Source organism: Panonychus citri, unplaced genomic scaffold (assembly GCF_014898815.1).
Source record: "Panonychus citri isolate SS breed McGregor unplaced genomic scaffold, ASM1489881v1 Contig00073, whole genome shotgun sequence".
Taxonomy (NCBI): domain Eukaryota; kingdom Metazoa; phylum Arthropoda; class Arachnida; order Trombidiformes; family Tetranychidae; genus Panonychus; species Panonychus citri.
Window position 1 is genome coordinate 1 of NW_026515478.1, and position 20,507 is coordinate 20,507.

Sequence of the window (20,507 nt, forward strand, 5' to 3'; positions counted from 1 at the left end):
AGTTTTGGTCAAGCGTTTTCAATGCAAAAGTAATTAAGTGACCTTTTCTTGTTGAGTACAAACAAAATTTGCAAGTAAATTGTTGGGAATTAATAAATTGATGTAAACCACACGATTTAAGTGTTATGGAAATAATAAAATTAAGACTTACCTCATCTCGTTTGTGGGGTTTTGCTTTATCTAGATTTCTATTTGATTTCTCGTATTCAATCATTAAACCAGTTCGACGATTAAGCATTTCCTTTTCGTTTCAATATAACGAGACCATAAATCAAAGCTTGATCCTAGAGTGGCTTCATCATTGAAATTGATAACTTCCAGACCTCTCTGTTTAAAAAAGACCATGATAAGCAATCAAAAGAATGATTAAAATTAATTGTTGCTTTGTTATAAATTTTGTACAATGTCAAGTTAATTAAGTAAAAGAAATTGTAATTCATTTCAATTTGTCACCACTAATAAGTGATGATAATCAACAGCAAAATGATCATTAATTTATAATTTATGCTAATTTTAGTTTGTCAACTAATTTAAATGATTTTCATTAACGAGATGAATATTTATCCTTAATATTCATTGACTAAATTAATCTCTGGTTGAATAGTCAAAATGAGATTAATTGATGAGGATGAATATTAATAATTACCTGATAATCATCAATGGCAATTGAGAAAAGGTTTCCAAATTTCATGGCTTGACGATTAGATTGATTCTCACTACTTCCGGGGATATTTAAATTAAGAGTTGTCGATAAATGTGATAGAGATCCACAGAGTTCTAGATAAAGATGAATACAGAAAAATCAACATTAATATAACAGAATTGAGATGATTAACTAATTAGAAACAATCGTAAGTAAACTACTCCTCATGTAAATTAGTTAATTGGTCGAGATTTTATGTGTAGGAGGAAAAACAAATTATTCTTAGACAAGATTTAAATCATATCCTCAGTAGGGTTTAAGGATAATTTAGTTTTTTTTGAAAAAAAGTTGATCACAATTAAAGGGATCAGTTAATCCACAATAAAAGGATAAGATTAGAGTAGTAAATAATAATATCGAAACGGTAAATACTTTTTCCACCCTAAAGAAAGACCCAAGGAAATTTTGATTGATTGATTGTTGATTATAAAATATAGATTATAAAAATTAGAAATCAATTGATCAGGTAAACAACAACAACAACAACATCAATAACCAATTAGATGAATCAATTGTAATTATAACAACGAAAATGATTACAATCAATCGTAAACAATAATTATTGGATTAACTGGATTTACCTTTAAGTTTAATCTCTTTTTTCCAATTATAATTTGGTTAACCTTTAAATCGATTAAAAAAAGAAGACACAAACTAATTTATGGTACAAAAAGTTAATTGTGATTAGGAGAGAAAAAAGAAAACTTTACAATTTAATCAACAATCAAAAGGCAAACAATCTAAAAGTACCAAAAATAGATGATAGTAAATGATTAATCATTTGGATTAGAAATTATTGGAAAAAGTTTTCGAAACTTTGTCAAACTGTAAATGGAGCTATCTCGTAATTAATAATATTTAATTACAATCAATTTAATTGTATAATTACTTTTATCAACAGTCCAAATAATTGATAAGTTTAATTGATAATTTATTGAGATTAAAAAGAGTTGAAAATAAAGTATGAGAAAAAGTGAAATTCAGAACGATAAGATAATTGAAATTATTTGATATTAATTATAAATCGATTATCAGTAATTAAAAAAGTTCAATTAGATTCTGATTGAGAGAAATAAATTCAAATCAATAGTTAATTATTTAGAATGGTCAAAAATAATCATAGTTAAATGATTTACAATTAACAAATAATCAATATCAGTCATTTCCTGATCAATTAAGATAATTTAAATCAAAGAAAATTAATAAAGATCAAGATTGGGATTAAGATCGAGTATCAATAAAGTTTTAATTTTCTTGAACAACGAAAAAGTAATTAATCTTAAGGCCTAACAGGTCACTTTCGGTAATCGTAACTGACGTATCATAATCAAATTGACTGTTCTTTTTTTTTCAACTAATTTAAGTTTATTTTCTCACTTTTTTTCAATTCTTTTTATCATTTCCATTCACTAATTTGACAGAAAACAACAGTTAATTATATTATTAAGAAATGATGAGGAATATAAATACATTACAGATGAAAACATCATCATTATGATAACAATAATGATTGTGCTAATGTAATAATAATGATAACATCGTGATTATAGCAATAAGAGTAGGGACCACACCTTTAATTTGATTTAAATAAGATGCTTTTGTTTTGTAAATATATGATAAGATGATAAAATTCAAACTAATTGACAAGTTTATCGTTTATTATAACATGAAGTACATACTATTCATGATAATTAGTGAGAGTATAATGATTAGATTAACCTAGAGTAAATAGTTGATTGGGATGATGATGATGATGATCAACAATTGATATGAATAATTGATAAAATAACAGCAACAACAATCAACTGGACAATGGTATATATTTATTTGAATGATGATAATACTAATGAATCAGATTCTGTTCATGATCATGCTGATAATAAACATGACAAGATTGAGGAGATTTCAAATAAATTGAAATTAATAATCTATTCCATAAACAATCAATGATATGGTTAACAGTAGGCTAAATGATAATTTAATTTAATCACCATAATTGGTTTAATTATATGCAGTATTTATCCTTTTCAATTTCAATTTCACTTCCTTTAGATCATCATTTGTAAATCGTTTCCGTTTTATCACTTATTATTATTATCATTAATCATCATGATGATATTTCATCTTTAATCATATTCTGTGTGATTATAATTATCTGATTATATAGATTGTTTAAAAACCACTAATCACAATTTACAATTTTTCCCCTTTAAGTAATTCTGATTGATTGATTGTTGTTAATTTAATAATATTAATAATGGGAAGAGAAAGTTTAATGAAAAAGGAAAACGGAAACAGGTAAATTGTGATTTAAAGATTAAGATGTAAGAGTTGATAAGATTAAAATGATTAGCGAAATTGGTTTTACAATTAGAGTGATAACAGTTGGAAATTAATGATTGTGATAGTCATATATCATCAATCAACGGTCACAAATTGTTATTTGGCAAAACAATTAACGTGAAAATTTATCAATCTGATTATATTGACACTCGAAGTGATCAAAAGTCATATCGAGTATTTCGGAATCGAGTAAGATTGTTAGACAAATTGGGTCTTGAAAGTAGAAACGATTTCGATAGATGATAGAAAATGTTTGGATTTTTAGTACCTTCATTGTTTTCCTAATATCATCAGCTGATAGGAGATTTACATGTTATTACATTGAGAAAAATCAATGATTGATGAAACGAAGAGTAAAACTGAAATACTATCAGAGTGTGAAAAGATTGTTATTATTTAACAACAACGTTTTCGGCTTAATTTCTTAACTGAATTAGCTTGACAAGAAAGGTAATTAGTGATTAGTGATTAGAGGGGAAAGCTAATAGAAAGTAAATTGATTGAGATGATGATAAGGATGACGATGATGAGCATGATGAGAAGGTAGTGAAAAATGAAAGAAAACAATTCTCGCAAGTAAAAAGATCATTTAACTTTAGAAAAAGATTAAAAAAGTGGTAAACGAATTAACTTGACATATTAACTTTTTGTTAATTTTTGATGCTTTGTTTTTGTAAACTATCAACAACTATCATCATCGTCATCATCATCATATAAGATGATTGTAATTGAAGGTATCTGAAGATGGAGAGACAATAAACGAAAAAAAAAACAGCGAATGAGCGAAAATATAACGGTAATGATCAATATTGGAATTGAACAAAAAAAGATGAGCAAGTAAAACAATTATTATAATGGTTGGTAATAATAATAGACATGTAACAATTAACAGTTAATGTGGTAATTGCTTATTAGTAGCATTAAAATGGATTAAGAGAAGGATAAAGTTGACTGAGTTTTGTTTAGAGTGAAAAATAGTTGATATTGAAAAAAAAGAGTCACTAAATTGAGAGTCAGGTCAAAATTTCAGGTAATCAAAACAATTATACCATTTAAAAAAAGGTAAATTATTAATTGTCTTAAACCTCAATTGATACTCAATTAGATTTGCAATTGATTTTCAAGTGTATTGATAATTTAATCATATATGCCCAATACATCATCAATTGTAGTAATCACCATTATAATTTGCTAATCAGTCTATCGTGCAGCAATTTAATTAGATTCATCTAAAGTAGACTATATAATAGCTGAGAAATTAAGAATAATGAAATTAAATTAAAATAAAATAGATGCAAATTAAATTGTTGGTGTTACCTTGAAATAATTAAAGACAACTGATATAACTACTGGTTATAATGGTATAGCGATTAACATGATAAGATTAATTGATTAATAATGATTCAAATACAATTAACAGAATGAGTGATGAGAGGCAATGATCTTTAGAGTAACCACCTTCATGATTATTCATACTAATTATCGGTGATATCATAATCATAATCATCACCATTAACCATCATTACCATTATTCTAAGTCAATTGATTAAGGATAAAATTACATTTGATTTAATAAAATTACAAATTAACCATGAAGTAATATTTTAATTATCTGAGTTAATTTGATTTTAATTTCAAAATAAATCATCAATTCAATGGTCAAATACACCAACGGGTGTGTTGGTCAAATGATGAGAATGATAGTAACTCAACTGACCCATTCATTTTATAATCTACTCTGATAATGATTAGTCAAAACAGGGTAAAAATATAAATACGCACACACACAAAATCTTGATTATATTGTATACACAGTAATCAAAATAATCAGAGTGAGTGTTAAATAGTAACAATAACAACGAACAATTAACAACATCATTATTATGTTTTTGTTATTATTATCAGTAAACAACAGAAACCGACAAGTAAATACAATAATACAAAAAAAGGCAATACTGTTAATCTAGGTAATAATAATGACAGTTAATTTAGGAAAAGGAAACTAAGATTGGTGAAACAATTTTGTGGCAAACTCATTTGTGGATTATCAAGATTAACACGGACAAGGAACACTACCCTTTGGATACAATCAAATTAACTTAATCCACCAACCTGCAAAAATTAAAATTGATGTAATTAAGTAACTATTAGGGATGAGTTTATCTATCACATTATATGAAGACTTTTTCTGATTTTAATGTTGGATAACAAAATTGCAATTATTATAAATGTTTATGCATAGATGGTCATCTTTTGTGTCTTCTTAATCCAAGAGACATTTTAATTGTTAAGTTAATTCACTTTATTCACTAATTAATTTTATGATTAAGTTAACCAGTAACTTTTCTGGTGATTTCTTGAAGTGTCAACGGTTAATCTTGACACTTTCAAGAAGATATCAACATGATAATCTTGCAGTTAAGTGATACAATTATTTGGGGCATCATCTACTATTTAAAAACTATAATATGTTATCATGAATGAAATAGTAGAGTGAAAAGAAAGAGCCTGAATCTTATGTTTGAAACTACTGGTCAACAGACTCATCAAATTGTGTAAATAATCAAGCTGATTGTTATCATTTTTTTTAGATGACCAATTGAAAATGGACATTCTCAATGAACCGATAACTTAACAACAGTAAAGTTTGATTGCTGTTGTGTTAAGTTAACCATTTATAAATTATTTTTGATTATTGATGATAATTCATCAAACTAGATTAATATCCTTTTATTTTTATTTTCTGCCCTAAAATTTTCCAATTGTAGAGTAAATTAACTTTTGGAAGTTAATTAAATCTTCAATTTTTCAACAATTACCAACTAAAACTAATAAATTTCTCAACTAATTTGTTACATATAATAATTTTCAACGTGATTATGTTGATAAAAAAACAAAACTATCGAGAGAGTGAAACAAAAATTAGTGAAATGAAAGGTAAAAATTGAACTTGATTCTCACAGTAAACACTGCACATCAAAGCAATTAACTAATTGCAATTAATTAGATTGTTAAATCTCATATAATGAGAAGAGGGTATTTAGGAGGGTATGAGGTGAACTGTAGGGTGGTATCATCATGTTCATCAATAATTATCGTTATGATCAACAGAATGACAAGTTATCCGATTACAATTAGAAAAGTGATTTGTAATTTAAATCAAGGTAATAATCAAATAACAATAATAAGAAATCATGAGTTGATTATATTTATATTGTATTAATTAAAGAATCACAATTATAACAAAGATGATGATAAATTCTAATCTAATTTTGTATAATCAACTTTACTCTCTCACCGTCCAACAGGATATTGCCCTCAGGTAATTTATTGATTCTACTAATAATTTTTCTTAATTATCGGTGCTCACTTGTTTATCATTCTCTGTCACATTATCGATTGGATGTTAACTTTTCTCAAGAAATGGATAAGCTAATCATCATCATCATTAGTATAATTAGATTCTGATTAACTAACAAACTCATTATTATTATTATTATATTTTACTTATTTTAATTCAATATATATTTTAATGTCCACCTTCATCATCATTATCAGAATGATAATCAAATACAATCATTATCATTTTGACATTTTCTTTTTTTCTTCTTTAAATAAACACTGAATTTATACCTTTGGCTATCCAAATGTATTCGTCTCAAGGTGAGATACAATAAGATGATAACAAATTGTATCAATTATAAGTTTCTGATTCAAATATAATTATAAATTGTTCATAATTATGGATTCAGTTTAGAAAAAAATAAAGTTTCTCCAATCAAAATATTACTAATTCTTTACTCAATCAAAATCATCAATAAAAATAATGCTTTTAGATGAATAATTATTTCATCTACTATGATGATGATTGGGTATTAAAAAAAAAATCCGAATCGATAATCAACAAATCACAATCATCATTTTCCTGAGTTGCCAAATAAACCAGAAACTGTCAATTTGATCAATCAAAAGTTGATCAAGTTACCTACTTCTAATTACAATTCTAATATGATATTCTTTACATGGTAAATCTTTTCGATAGAGAGAAAAAGTGAGTGAGTTAGTGAGAGAAAACAATGAAGGGCGTTTATTAATCTGGGGCGTTTTCTGTTGAGTGTATTAATTTTTGTCTCCACTAATCAGGGTGTTAAGGGGAAGAGGGGAAAAAGAATTGATTTAAATATGTAATTAGGTGAGATGAGAGAAAAAACAATAAATATGAGGTAATGAATAATGGATAAACTTACTTAATCTTGCATTGATAATCGAATTAAAAGCTTTGGAAGTTGATTTAATCGCATGGGAATATTGGTTGGCCCAGTCTCTTTCTTTTTGAAAATATTCTTCACAATCTTTATGTGTTGACCTTCCTCGGGAATCAATGTTTTCAGATAATTTACCCAATATATTTGAAGATTTGGGTAATTTAACTCTTGGGGGTGGATTAAGGGAGCAAAGAAATTGTTCCCAAATCTTATCATGGCCGAAAATTGGATGATTAAGAAGTAATCTTAAATATTCTTGGATTTGCCAGCAATCTTTGTACCATTCATCACCGATTAGAGTTCTTGTATTGGGACCAAGTTTTTCTCTACTCTTTTCTTTAGCATGTAAGGGATTGGTCATTGATTCTTCGGGTAATGGTGGCATAATTAAACCATAACCAGGAGCAACTGATGCAGTTAAACTTTGATTCAATTGTTGAAGATCATCATATATCCTTTCAACTTTCCACTCTTTACCAGAAGATTCATCCATTAAAGATGTTGTGGTCAGTTTATAAATGACACTTTCACCATCTTTTGTTATACTATTGGTTGACACTTTAACTTTATATTTTGGTCTAAATGGTTCTTGGGCTACCTCTGAAGAAGAGCTTGTAGATACATTGGAAACAATTGAAAGTGATTGAGGTGATTGACGATCTTCCGGATAATTTTCCTGGAAAAAAACACAATCAAGAAGAAAAAGAAAAAAGAAAACAAAAATTAATAGATAATAACACTTAACATATTCACATTAACTAATTAAATCTTACCTTAGATGGTGATGGTTGTTTCTCATCGTTTTTCAAACCCACAGGATCTTCAAGTGAAATATTGGAAACATTTACCGGTTCAATACTAGCGATTGCAGAATCAATAGTATCCATATTAGACAGAGAAAAGAATAGAATTTTTCGGTTTTCTTTTTAGAATAAAACAAAAATTCGATTCAGAGGTAAACTAAGCAATAGAAAATAATCAACTGGTTGTTGACACAATCAAAAGTAACAACAATCCAAAGGATTAATAGACAGTTAATAAAAAAAAGGAAATGTTAATCAAAAGCTAAACAACAAAAAAATTAATCGAGGTACAAAATCAATAAAAGTAAACCATTAAAATGAGAAGAGAGAGAGAAAGAGAGACAGAGACAAAGAATAAAAAAGAGAGAGTGAGAGAGAAAAAAGTATCCAAGGTTAACAATGTAACAATAGTCGTTTGATGGGATCGGTTAATTAATTGGTGAGTAACAACAAATGAAAATCAATGTAAATCACAATAATTGAAATTAAATCAACGAATAGATCACGAACCAAGAGAGAGAGAAAGAGAGAATAACATTGAGAGAGAAAATAAATCCAAAGAGAAAAAAATTTTGCTCCATTTGAGTTACTGTTCCATAGAAACACCAGATGGAAGCACATCGAAAGGTAAACATATGTTCTGTTTCCATGGTAACAGTAAATCTCCGGTCGGGAAAGAAAGAGAAAAGAAAGAGAAAAAGAAAGCGAATCTTTTTGATGAAAGGAAAAAAAGAGAAATATTTTCATTTTAATTCTTCTGTGTTTATGTTGTTTTCTTGTGAATAATTTTTTTCTCTTACCAATTATCTCAACTCTCTGAATTTCTCCTGAAACTTGATTACGTTCAATCAATGGTTTGGTTGTGAATGGATGAGACAATTTTCATCGACTAATTTATCTTTCGCTCTGAAAAAGAATCGTTTTCTTTTTCTCTTTTCCATTTGTGTTTCTTTCTTTCTTTCTCTCTCTCTCTCTTTCTCTTTCTCTTTCATATTTTTCACAGCATTTTCGCCTCTTTGTTTGCATCATTTTGTCTACTTTTTTTGTTGTTTTGTTTTCATCTTCATCCAATCAATGAGGATTTAATTTATTTACAGAACAAATAATTTAAATCGCAAGTCTAAATGAACTTCTAAGAAAATTCTAAAGAAGAAAAAATTACCTGTCTACTAATTGGTTCTTTTTTCTTTCTTTACCTCTTTCTCTCTTTTTTTGTGTCTTTTTTTTCGGTTTTCTCTCTCAACTTCTTTTTTCTTCTTCCTGTTTTCTACTTTTAATTGTTCCAAATTCTCTCTCTTTTCCTATAAACATCTTAATCTTCTGTACGACAATTTAATGTCTCACATGGAGGTTAATCAAACTTTATCAGTTTACAATAATATTGTCTACTTTGGTGTTCATAAATTTTGCTGTGATGAAATTCGTTTAATTTCAGCTGGCATTAAATTTTCCCAAGTTTGTCAAGTCCAAGAAAGATCTCGTTTCAACATCACCATTCCACCAATTGATATAAAAAAGGCCTATTTTGACAGTAAAACTGGTGAGAATTTGTCAACCCTGATCACAGAAACTAATCCTGATTCTGGAACTAAAATAAGCAGCGCATTGAAACTAAAACCTAATCAACATGATACAAACACTCAAGGTAATTATTTGTTTTCTTCTCCCTCTCGCACTTGTCTTACTTTGGCTGTTCTCTAATGATTGTCCTTCCATCGTTTATCGCGATTAACTGTCAAAATCTCTTATAAATATTTCGTACGATTGTGAAAACTCACCGTTCAAATTATGATTTAGGTTAGTGATTAACTGCCATCTCTTGACATCTCTTTCATTTTCTTTATTTTCTAATCTCACTCACCATTTATCATGCGTTTGCCTCTCTTATATTTACTGTCTCGTATTTTTAACTAACATTTAGTAGCCGCATGCTTATTTTTTTCTTCCCCCTAATCTAATACTCTTCATGGAATATTAGACAACTTGAAGGATTTGAGCTTTTCTTTTTTGATCCTCTGTCGCTGTTTTCTTTTGTCTTACACTCTTATTTCATCTTATTTTTTTTATTAATTTTCTACTCTGTGACTTTTTTCTTCTTCTCTTCAATTAAACTATTAGGATCGATTCGTGTTCTTGTTCAATTTAACGGACAAGGTGAAGAAATTTACAAAATATTGGAAGGATATTTTTCCGTCTTTAGCCAAGTGGATTGGAAACTTGAGAGAGCCCTATCGCGAAGCGTTCTTAAATACCTTGATTTCTTGATCAATTATTCTCAACAACCAACACCAGATTTGGAAATTTCTGCCAGCAAGGAGAACGACGAAAAGACAACACAATCAATCCTGTGTAAATCGAAAAAAACATATTCAAGTTTACCACAATCAACGAATACAACAACATCATCAATGTTCTCATCTGCCCTTAGATCATCTTCTCCACCTTCTAAACAGTCTCCTATCCTGGTTAAGAATAAAACGAACGTTTTAAGGCCCAAATCAGATGAATCACCTTCCATAATTGATATTGAAATCGATAGTGATGATGAAGATGACACTGAAAACCAGCGTAGTTTGAATGGCTCAATATCTAATAAGTAAATGACTTTAAGCTGCGTTTAATTTGTAACAAGCTCTATGGCTTATTTTTAACTGTCATTCTTATAATTCTTTTATTTTGACCCAGTGATGACCATCTCTTCAGTTACCCACCCGATGAAATTGATCGTATCTCAATCCACCAATCGGATCTTGCTTGTTTGGAACAAGGGCAATATTTAAATGATACAATCTTAGGTTTCTATCTTAAGTAGGTTATTTTTTTATCTATGGAAACATAATAACCTTAATTCGTCTCTGTCTTACTCATGTTGATCTCTTTTTCTCTTCTTTTCATAGATACATCGAAAAAGACTTGACAGCGCCAGATATTGCCGAAAGAAGCTACATATTTAGTACATTTTTCTATTACAAGCTCACCCACAGAACTCGAGTATCGGAGACTCAAACTCAGGACAATCAATCGTAGGTGTCACCTGAATTTGTGTACCTGTTGATTTAATGTTGGTCAAGTGGTGATTTCCTTATTTGCCAATGACCAACAGCCAATCAAATAAAAATTATTGGTTTTCCGTAATTATGGCCTTTTGGTCATCTAATCGGCATTGATAATCTGATACTTAATTGTTTATTTATTCTCTCCTATCTATTCAGGCTTTCTGATAAATATTACAATAGAGTCAAGAATTGGACAAAAAATATTAATATATTCGAAAAAGACTTTATAATTATCCCAATTAACAAATCCTGTCATTGGTTTTTGGCAATCATATGTTATCCAAGGAAGGTTCCATTCATGGACGAGATTTTACCGATAGAAATTGAAAAAAATCCAAAAAGGTATTAGATTAATTTAACCAGTTCAATTTGAGATACATTTCTAATCCTTTTGAAATTGCGCCTCTCTCTCTCTCTCTCTCTCTCTAGACCTTGTATACTTTTCATGGATTCACTTCAAAGTGCTCATAGTAAATGTGGATTAGCTGCACCAATTAGACACTTTCTAACCAAAGAATGGGAATCAAAGAAAACGACAAAGAAAAATTTTAGTAAAAGTGTAATGCCTGATATTTATCTCAAGGTGCCTAAGCAAATTAACTCCTTCGACTGTGGTCTCTATGTGCTACAATATATTGAAAATTTCTTAAGAGTAAGTTAATTTGAAGGTCAAGTAAACTTTTTCTCCTCGCCAACACAAATTAATTTATCTTTTTATCCTTAAACATTTCCAGAATCCTGATTATTTACTTGAAAGAATTTGCAAAGATCCTGCTATCAATCTAGAAGATTGGTTTTCTCTTTCACTGGTCTCTTCTAAGCGACGAACAATTAAAAGATTGATTAAACAACAGCGAGAAGCAGGCGAGAATAAGAAAAATGGTAATTGTGAAAAGATGGAAACTGATGATGATAGTTGATGACTGATTTTCTTCAAACTAATTTCGGTCAAATAAACCGCATCAAAATAAGTTTGACGTCAAATTTTCACTAACCGGGGAAATTTTCATGATTAACTCTCCCACTTATTAACTCTGCTCATCATGGAATAATTTTCAACCGTCTTCCCGAAACGATTAACCTCTTAAATCACCGATTAATGATATCCAGTGTCAATAACTAACATCTAAATCACTGCGGACCAACATTCAATATACTGATGACTGACACTCCCTTGCTCTCTCTCTCTCTCTATCTTTTTCTTCATCCATCTCTCTATTTCAGACTCGATTCTCTTTTGATTATGTCCATCGTAAATACGTGTTGTATTGTATCCGAATTTGTCATCTTTAATTACGCTATCAAGAGACATTAACATAGCTATACATCTTTACTATCATCATCGCCGTCATCATCACCATCTTTCACAATTGATTATATATAAACATAAACAACCATCATCAAAATGCATCATAACAACAACAACAAATCTCTTCGTCATCATTGGAAATAATTTAAAGAAAAACGTTGAAGACGTTTCGTTCATTACAATCAAAGATTCATCACTGTGATTCACATTTAATCCTATGGAATTAAGATTAAGAGATGATATTTATACATATATAAATGATCGGAGGAGCTACAATATTATCTTCAATTAGCTAATTGTAAACAATCATAAATCTAAATTATATCGATTGAAAAAATTATATTGAACTTTCTATAACATTTGCCTGTTGAGTTATATTAGGATTAAGCTGAAATGACCTCAAACAAGCTGGACAGATTAACATATTTGGATGATCCTGTTGCCATTTTTTGTAATCCACTCGGAGATATGTCAAACCGATTACTGTTGAAATTAGAAAAACAATAAAATACATAATGATAAATGTTACAAGTAACTTGTTCCATTTTGGCAATAGAATCGGATTAGATTGTTGATATTGAATAAAGCCGAGGAAAACAGTGTAATAGCCAATGGTCAACATGAAAGAAGTGGAAATGATTGAACGATATCGATGATTCTGTTTAAAATACAAGCGAAAAGTTGGATGATTTGGTCTAATTGTAAATTCGGGAGAATATGATTGACAATTTGGACACCGATAGCCACCCAAAGTACGAATACCAATCATAATCAGTGGATTAAGAGAGAGGATTAAGCGATTGTTAAAAAGAAAAAAAAAGAAAAGAAAATCGATTAACTGTTTAGTGACACAATTGGAGAAATATCTTCTGAACCATTTATATAAACTTTTGTGTAATAATTTCGTACCAAAAGATTTAAATTAATTAATCATCAGGATATTTAATCTACAATTAACATCATAATTTAATTATAATCTCCTGTTAATTGATTGTTACACTAAAAGAAACAATGAAAAGATTGTATCTGTTATTGACAAGTTAATGTTTTCGATTTAATTTCTTACAATGTAAATTCATCCATTTAGAAATTAATCCAACACCAGTGAGAAGTTAAATTGTAATGTTTTCGGTAACAAAGTGATTAACTCTTAACTCTATCACATTGAGAAAACTAATCTTATCAAATCTATTATCATCTCGACATCAAGGAACAGGATAAATGACAACAATTGACAATTCAATTGCAGATGAGACAAGAAGATGATTTAATAAACGATTATGTGTATAAAGTGAAAGGGGTTTCGAAGAGGAGGGAGAAGAGAGAAAAAAATGAAACAAGAAAAAAATGTTCTAAGGAAAAGTTCTAAAAGAAGAATCGAAAAATCGACGAAACGTGTAAAAGGATTATTTCTCTTTAACCGGTTGTTTATGTGAATTCGAAAGTGGTTCATGCAAATGACTCGAAATTCCCTTTATCCGATATTCAATCAGCCTCTTTTTTTTTCGAAAAAAACAAAATTTTCAACTTGATTTGCCTTCGTTTCTTTATGCAAGAGTGAATTTAGTCAATTGATAAACTGTTAGTAAATAAACAACAACAGAGCGAGTGAGAGTTAGAATCGCCCTAAGGGCAAAAGCATTTTCTTTATGCAAAATGTTTTACTTTTTTTTTTGCTTCTTTTTTTTCACAGATGAAAAGAAATCTATTTGTTTTAAATATTCAATTCTAAAAGTTAATTGTAATATATTTAGATGGAAGAAGAGTTTTGTTGATCAACAGATTAATCTAAATGAAAATTGATACAATTTGCGATGAAAACAAATTGAGATTAAGCATCAATTGAATTTTCTTATGATGAAATTGATTCTCTCATTTGTGTCGATTAATGAAACAATTACTTTTAAATCTTATCGAGGTTCTTTTAATACCTTTCTTAGGGTTTCGTCTTAATAACACAGGTAAATCTTGAAGATGATCAAAATCACCTCTTTAGCTTTGAATGAGCAGCTTTCATGGTGATAATATTAATAATAATTCATGAAATCACATTATATAGATACGATTCTAGGATATAAGATATTGAAAGAAAAGACAAGAAAAAAAAACCATGAAGTTGATGAAACTTTTATCATGATATTTATCATGGTGAAAGTTATTTGATATCAAGTATACAAAGCAAGAAAACTAATAATCTTTGGATTCTCCCGATGATAATACTGTTAAGTATTAATACCTCATTGTTAGTTTTGTATTATCATCATTAATATATTAAACTTTTCCCCCTTTTATTGTTATTATATTTATCATACATTCTTGAAATTCCCGCTTTTCAAAAGTCTATCAGTTTAACTAACTAATCAACTAATCAACTTCTTGATTGTATAAGCAGAGAGAATGAAATTCAATACAATAGGCTGGAAACAATTAACTCTCTCTCTCTCTCTCTCTCTCTCTCTCTCTCTCTCTCTCTCTCTCTCTCTAAGAGTTTAATTTTCAACAGTTAATGAAAAAATTGAAGCTCAACTAAATATAATTATAGTTAATAAATTGTAGTTATTAAGATTTTCTCAATACCCTCAATAAGGTTGAAAAGTAAATTCCTCTCCTGATTATCATAACAATAACTAATCAAGATTAACTCCCGACCAAACATAATATATTCAATCTTAATTGTTAATATCGATTGATAGAAATAAATTTTGATCGACTTGTATCAACATTTACATTTTTAATATAGATTGTCAGCATTTATCATGGAAGAAAACTTGGAATTGAAACTTTTCCTCAGATTATAAAAATCATTCCAAATGATTAGCAAATCGATTCTCAATGCTTATCATTAACACGTTATCATCATTATCATCTATCTGTCTATTAAATTAACTGATTGAAAGATGAAAATTGTAAAAAAATATAAAGGTAACAATCAATGAAACTGTTTAAAGCTCTCATTGTATTCAAATAATTGAGCAACTACGATTGATTGATAATCTTTTTGTTTGATTGTTGTTATTTCAATTATTTTCTGTCAACAATCAGATAGTAAATATAATATTTCATTGAAGATGATGATCAGTAAAAAGTGATAACAATAATAATAATAACGTTTTTTATTTTTACTCACAAATTGTATTGAAGAAAAACAAATTATTCAAACATATTGGTTGATTATCATCACCATCATCATCTTCATCATCAATTGATAAGCAACAATCAACAACAATTTACAAAACAATATATACATTTATATAGATATTTATTTGATTGAGATAAGGACAATTTAGCTTTTGTTATCAATCAATGGACAATATTATGAGCACGTTAAAAACCACCATTGAAACCAAAGTGTAAAACTTTTCCCGTGTCTCAATCAACGTGCCAAGTAAATTTGATAATAATCAAAAATCCTCTTCAATATCATCATCATCTTATACAATTAAATGGATGCGATTATTAAATTAAACAATCGTACACATTAAGTGAATTAAAATCGAGATGATTGATGAAAAAAAGTTACTAAAGTGTTTTGTATTTACTATTGTTATCAAAGTCTTCATCTTGTTTTGCTTTTTGTGTCACATTCAAATTTGTCGATATTCAATCTCACTCACTCCCAATGGTTTTATCATCATTCTCACCTTTTTAGATTCATCAATTATCATCACAATTATTGCTCTCTTTTGTCATCTTCCATTCATATTTATCATGTTAACAAAGTCCATCTTCCGTTTTTTTATTAATAATACAAGTTTATTATTATACTCGTGGTATATTAAACTCCTCTCTCTCTCTCTCCATCTTCATCCGCTTTATCATCATTGGCTTCCATCATCCACTCAATTTATTTATCATCATCATCATCAGTTGTATAATTTTAACTTAAATGTTTCTTATGAAAGGATATCCTAACTTTTCATTCATTCATCGTCACCATCATGCTAATGGTGGTTAGCAATTAGTCAACTAAATACAATTAGAAACAAAGATAATTGGTTCAGTCAATACTTTGAATTGTAATTAGATTGAATGAATATTTCGCTCGTGCTTCGATTGGTATTATTGACCAACAAGAGAGAGAGAGAGAGAAACTGTTGAAAATTAAACTCTTAAGAGAGTGAGTGAGAGAGAGAGAGAGAGAGAGAGAGAGAGAGAGAGAGAGAGAGAGAGAGAGAGAGAGAGAGAGAGAGAGAAAAGTTTTTTTTTTGACAAAAAGAAAAACTTTCTGATCTCATTGACACTTTTGGATCTATTTGTTAGGATAAAAAAATTGCTCGAAAAAGTAAAAGCACTTAAAAGGTTCAAAAGTAATGCCAACATTGTGGACTGGACTTAAATCTTTACTGTTTATTAGTAAAAAAAACTTTCGTTTCTTTTTCTCAAGTGGTCAAGTCATAGAAATATATACAAATATCAACAACAAGAGAAAACAAATTGAACAATAATCATAATTGTCAAGAAAAAAAATGAAGAAAAAAAACTCAAACATTGAAACTTAATGGAAAGGAAAATGATATTTTGTTTTGTTATCCAATTTATCAAACGATTATCATCATCATCATCATCATAATAATCAATTGATATTATGGATTAAGAAATAAAAACTGGACATGCGAATAAAAGTTTTCTAGTAAAGTAGTTGTCACAAATTGTCACGCCTTCTCCTATCCTAATAATAGTGAGATGATAAAATCTCACTCCCTGTTATCCTAATCACTAATCAGTTGATTGATAAATGAAAACCTATTTAACACCTTAGACCACTTTCACCCTCGAGTATATCACCAAAGGCCATCTAAAGATCATACCTAGTGTCCAAAATGTTGTAATTGTAAAGAGTGATGAAGATAAAAAAAAGTAAAGTTGAAAATGTTACTGAATGAATAAGTATAAGGAAAAAAAACTAATCCATAAACTTGAATGTTGATCTTGAAAGGTTATAAATAGCAGGAATTATTATATAAATAAGTAATCAATGCATATATATATATATAAACATAATCTATGGTTAAGTAGCTGTATCAGTAGAAATGAGCATCCATAATGATCAACAATTAACCTATTCAAACGTATTGTATTATTCAAATCCACTTGAGTTGCAAACATTTTTGTTTCATTTTGAGAAAACCTTTGTACCTTTAAGCTTTCAAGTGGACATTATATTCATATAATATAATATTATCCAGCTAATTTTGATTATCGTAAAAAATATCATCCATTTTTTAGTTGTTGCTGTTTGTTGTTTGATAATTGTCCACCATAATGGTCAAGGCTATTGAGGAAAGATTAACGAAATCGTTACGATTTCTTAACTATAATAATGATAAAACTTGTCTCTTTGTTGTAATTGTCTCCATTGTCATTTACATGGTTATTATTGTCCATTAAAAGTTATTAGTTTGCATATTATCATGATATTATTATGTGTTATTCAAGGATAAGATTCTGGGTAAGATTTTTTTTTCATAGTACATTTTGTATGGAAAAGTTTATATTAATATAATAAGATTTTTTTTATTACTATTAATATGGTCTTTTATGATCATTATTATTATGATGATGATCGTTGCCTCTTATTTGAGATGAACTCCCATGGTATTGGGTAAGGTATTCATATTATCACCATGATTATGAATGATTCAGTCTCAAGGAATTTCAATCGTCAGATTATTTTGCATTATTATGATATTAATAATGTTAGTATTTTCTATTCTCTCGCTTATCAATCATGGATGATGATATTTCAGCATCAACATTTTCTCGAGTTTATCATGTCTCTCTCTCTCTCTCTCTCTCTCTCTCTCTCTCTCTCTCTCTCTCTCTCTCTCTCTTATTTGTCAAGAATTCTATAAGTAAAAATATTCTTCAAGTTATTTGAAATAAATCAATAGAAAAAACGAAGACGAAAAAAAAAGAAAAAGCAAAAAAAAAGAATAAAAAAGAAAATTTTCCAATCAAAATCAATAATGTCCACATACTCATAGAAAGTCCTGTTCTCACTAACTGACCAATACATGATGCTAATCAGGGTGAAAATATAGTTCCATTAGCTTTGATTATAGAAGAAAAAATCTCTCTCTAATCTGAAAGATCGTAAGTTAATCAAATTAACATGATAACAATTTCTGATATTGGAAAGTGATAAAGTCTCTGATGGTTAACTAAAGCAATAGGGGAAAAAATAGTTCGATGTTGGAAATTTGATCTTGTCAGATTTTCTGATGAACTTTTTTGATATTTTTCTTCTTCTTCTTCTCTAAATTGAATAGTTTGGACACAGAATATCAAATATTAAAATATAAGATAAATCGCTATTCGGTTCATGATATTAGGTTAACCGTGAAAAATGTGATTCTATGAGTTTGATTGTTGTCAAGAATTAAATTGTTTGTTGTTAATAACAAAAGAGAATTTATTTTATTTTCGTTATCCTGATGATAATAGAGTGATTTTGACATTTGATTGTTTGACAAGAATCTTTGTGATAACAATTATCATCATTTCCTTTTATGATTAACTTTCTCCTTTTCTTTTTGTACTGTGTGATTGTCAGAATTATCAGAATCAGAATATCTTTTGTTCATTGATATTGAGATGAGAATCACCATGTAAACCCTTTACTCATCTGATTTTTTTTATATATTAAATGAATAAATCCCAAAGACAATGGAATAGTAAGAAGAGAGGAAAGTAAAATAAAACTTCAATCAGATAATAATTCAAAGTTTTACCATGAAGAAAAAATAAGTTCATTCACTCATGAGTTTTTCCAACATCATTATTATTATCACCAACTAATTAATACGATTATTCAACATATTATTTGATTATAACCACAAAATTGTACATTATGAGTCAATTATTATTCAACATTTTGTTTAGTATATTTTTCACGGTTTTATACTTATTTTAATTTCTCACAATTGAGCGTTGATTATTTGGTTATTGTCCTTGTTGATTGTGATTAGTTATGACAAGGGAATTGACAATAAATTTAAATAGTTTTCGCTAATTTGATCCATGAAATTAAATCAATTGTATATTAAACTTAATCAAATTAAATTATGATTAGTAAATCTTTCAACCGATATTTCAATATTTTCTCAGTTTATATAATATACTCGAAGAAGAAGAAGAAGTGGAATAAAAAGTTCTAAACCTTTGGAACTTTTGATGGACTCGAACTTTTATATCTTATAGAAAATTCATCTTACCATGAGATTCTCAGAAGTTCATGATTCGTTAGATGAATGCTTCAAGCTAAGAACGAAAACCAATAACTTTAAAAAGAAGAGAACGAGATATTATTCTTGAATAGATGAGAAAAAATCTCCATTCAATGACCATTAAAAGTTGAGAATGCTGATAAAAAAAGAAGAAAATGAAAAATTGGAATCGAATACATTAAACATTAGAACCAAATAACCTGTAGTATAGGTGATTCCATATGAAGATGATAATGATAATGCTCGATATGATTTAATATATAATATCTATTTGGGAATGGATAATATACAAAAATGGAAAATAAGAAGAAGAGGAAAAAAATTCTGACTAAAGTATTCTCAATATTATCATTCTGCTGTGACTGTGTGTTTTGTTTCCTTGTCAGAAACATTCAAAGTCATGGTAAAGAAGGCGAAGGAAAAATAAAATAATAATCTGAAATTTAGATTAACCTTTGAAGCGGCTATTGCCTGGGAGGACCAGTTGAAATATCATCTATGATAATAATAATAATGATAATAGTCAATATAACAGCAACAAAAGTCAAACCAAATCTAGAGCATATCAAGAAACTCAATGGGAGTGATGATGATGATGATGATGATCAAGTGGGAGGTGGAAAGGCGTTAACATGGGAATGGATATGGGAACAAGTTAAAGTGTCCATAAGAATCGAGAATAGCCCTAACAATGATAACTATTTTATTATATATCGAGAAATACATATTATCATCATCATCAGAATATTTTTTTTTGCGAAGTTCTTAAGGTGGAGATAATTTTATGGGTTCGGTGGGATAG

At 28.5% G+C, this 20,507-nt stretch overlaps 2 protein-coding genes across 3 annotated transcripts; one reads left to right on the forward strand and one right to left on the reverse strand.

Moving 5' to 3' along the window:
- Positions 1-14: 14 nt before the first annotated feature.
- On the reverse strand, positions 15-8,650 carry LOC128386724 (sorting nexin-5-like; the record flags this gene model as incomplete). Its single annotated transcript, XM_053345798.1, is given in 5 exon segments — positions 15-249; positions 252-327; positions 647-777; positions 7,294-7,987; positions 8,085-8,650. Coding segments are annotated over 5 exon segments (1,250 nt in total), but the record flags the coding sequence as incomplete, so codon positions are not given.
- A 177-nt stretch (positions 8,651-8,827) lies between these two features.
- Positions 8,828-13,518, forward strand: LOC128386719 (sentrin-specific protease 6-like). Of its 2 annotated transcripts, XM_053345792.1 has the most exons (8): positions 8,830-9,759; positions 10,233-10,710; positions 10,800-10,922; positions 11,012-11,137; positions 11,327-11,512; positions 11,600-11,822; positions 11,905-12,052; positions 12,395-13,518. In XM_053345792.1, the coding sequence occupies exons 1-8, from the start codon at positions 9,450-9,452 to the stop codon at positions 12,409-12,411; spliced, it is 1,611 nt and encodes a 536-aa protein (XP_053201767.1). In that variant the 5' UTR covers positions 8,830-9,449; the 3' UTR covers positions 12,412-13,518. The 2 variants fall into 2 exon arrangements, with proteins under 2 accessions (XP_053201766.1, XP_053201767.1); XM_053345791.1 differs by having other exon boundaries at positions 8,828-9,759; positions 11,905-13,518.
- Positions 13,519-20,507: the final 6,989 nt, after the last annotated feature.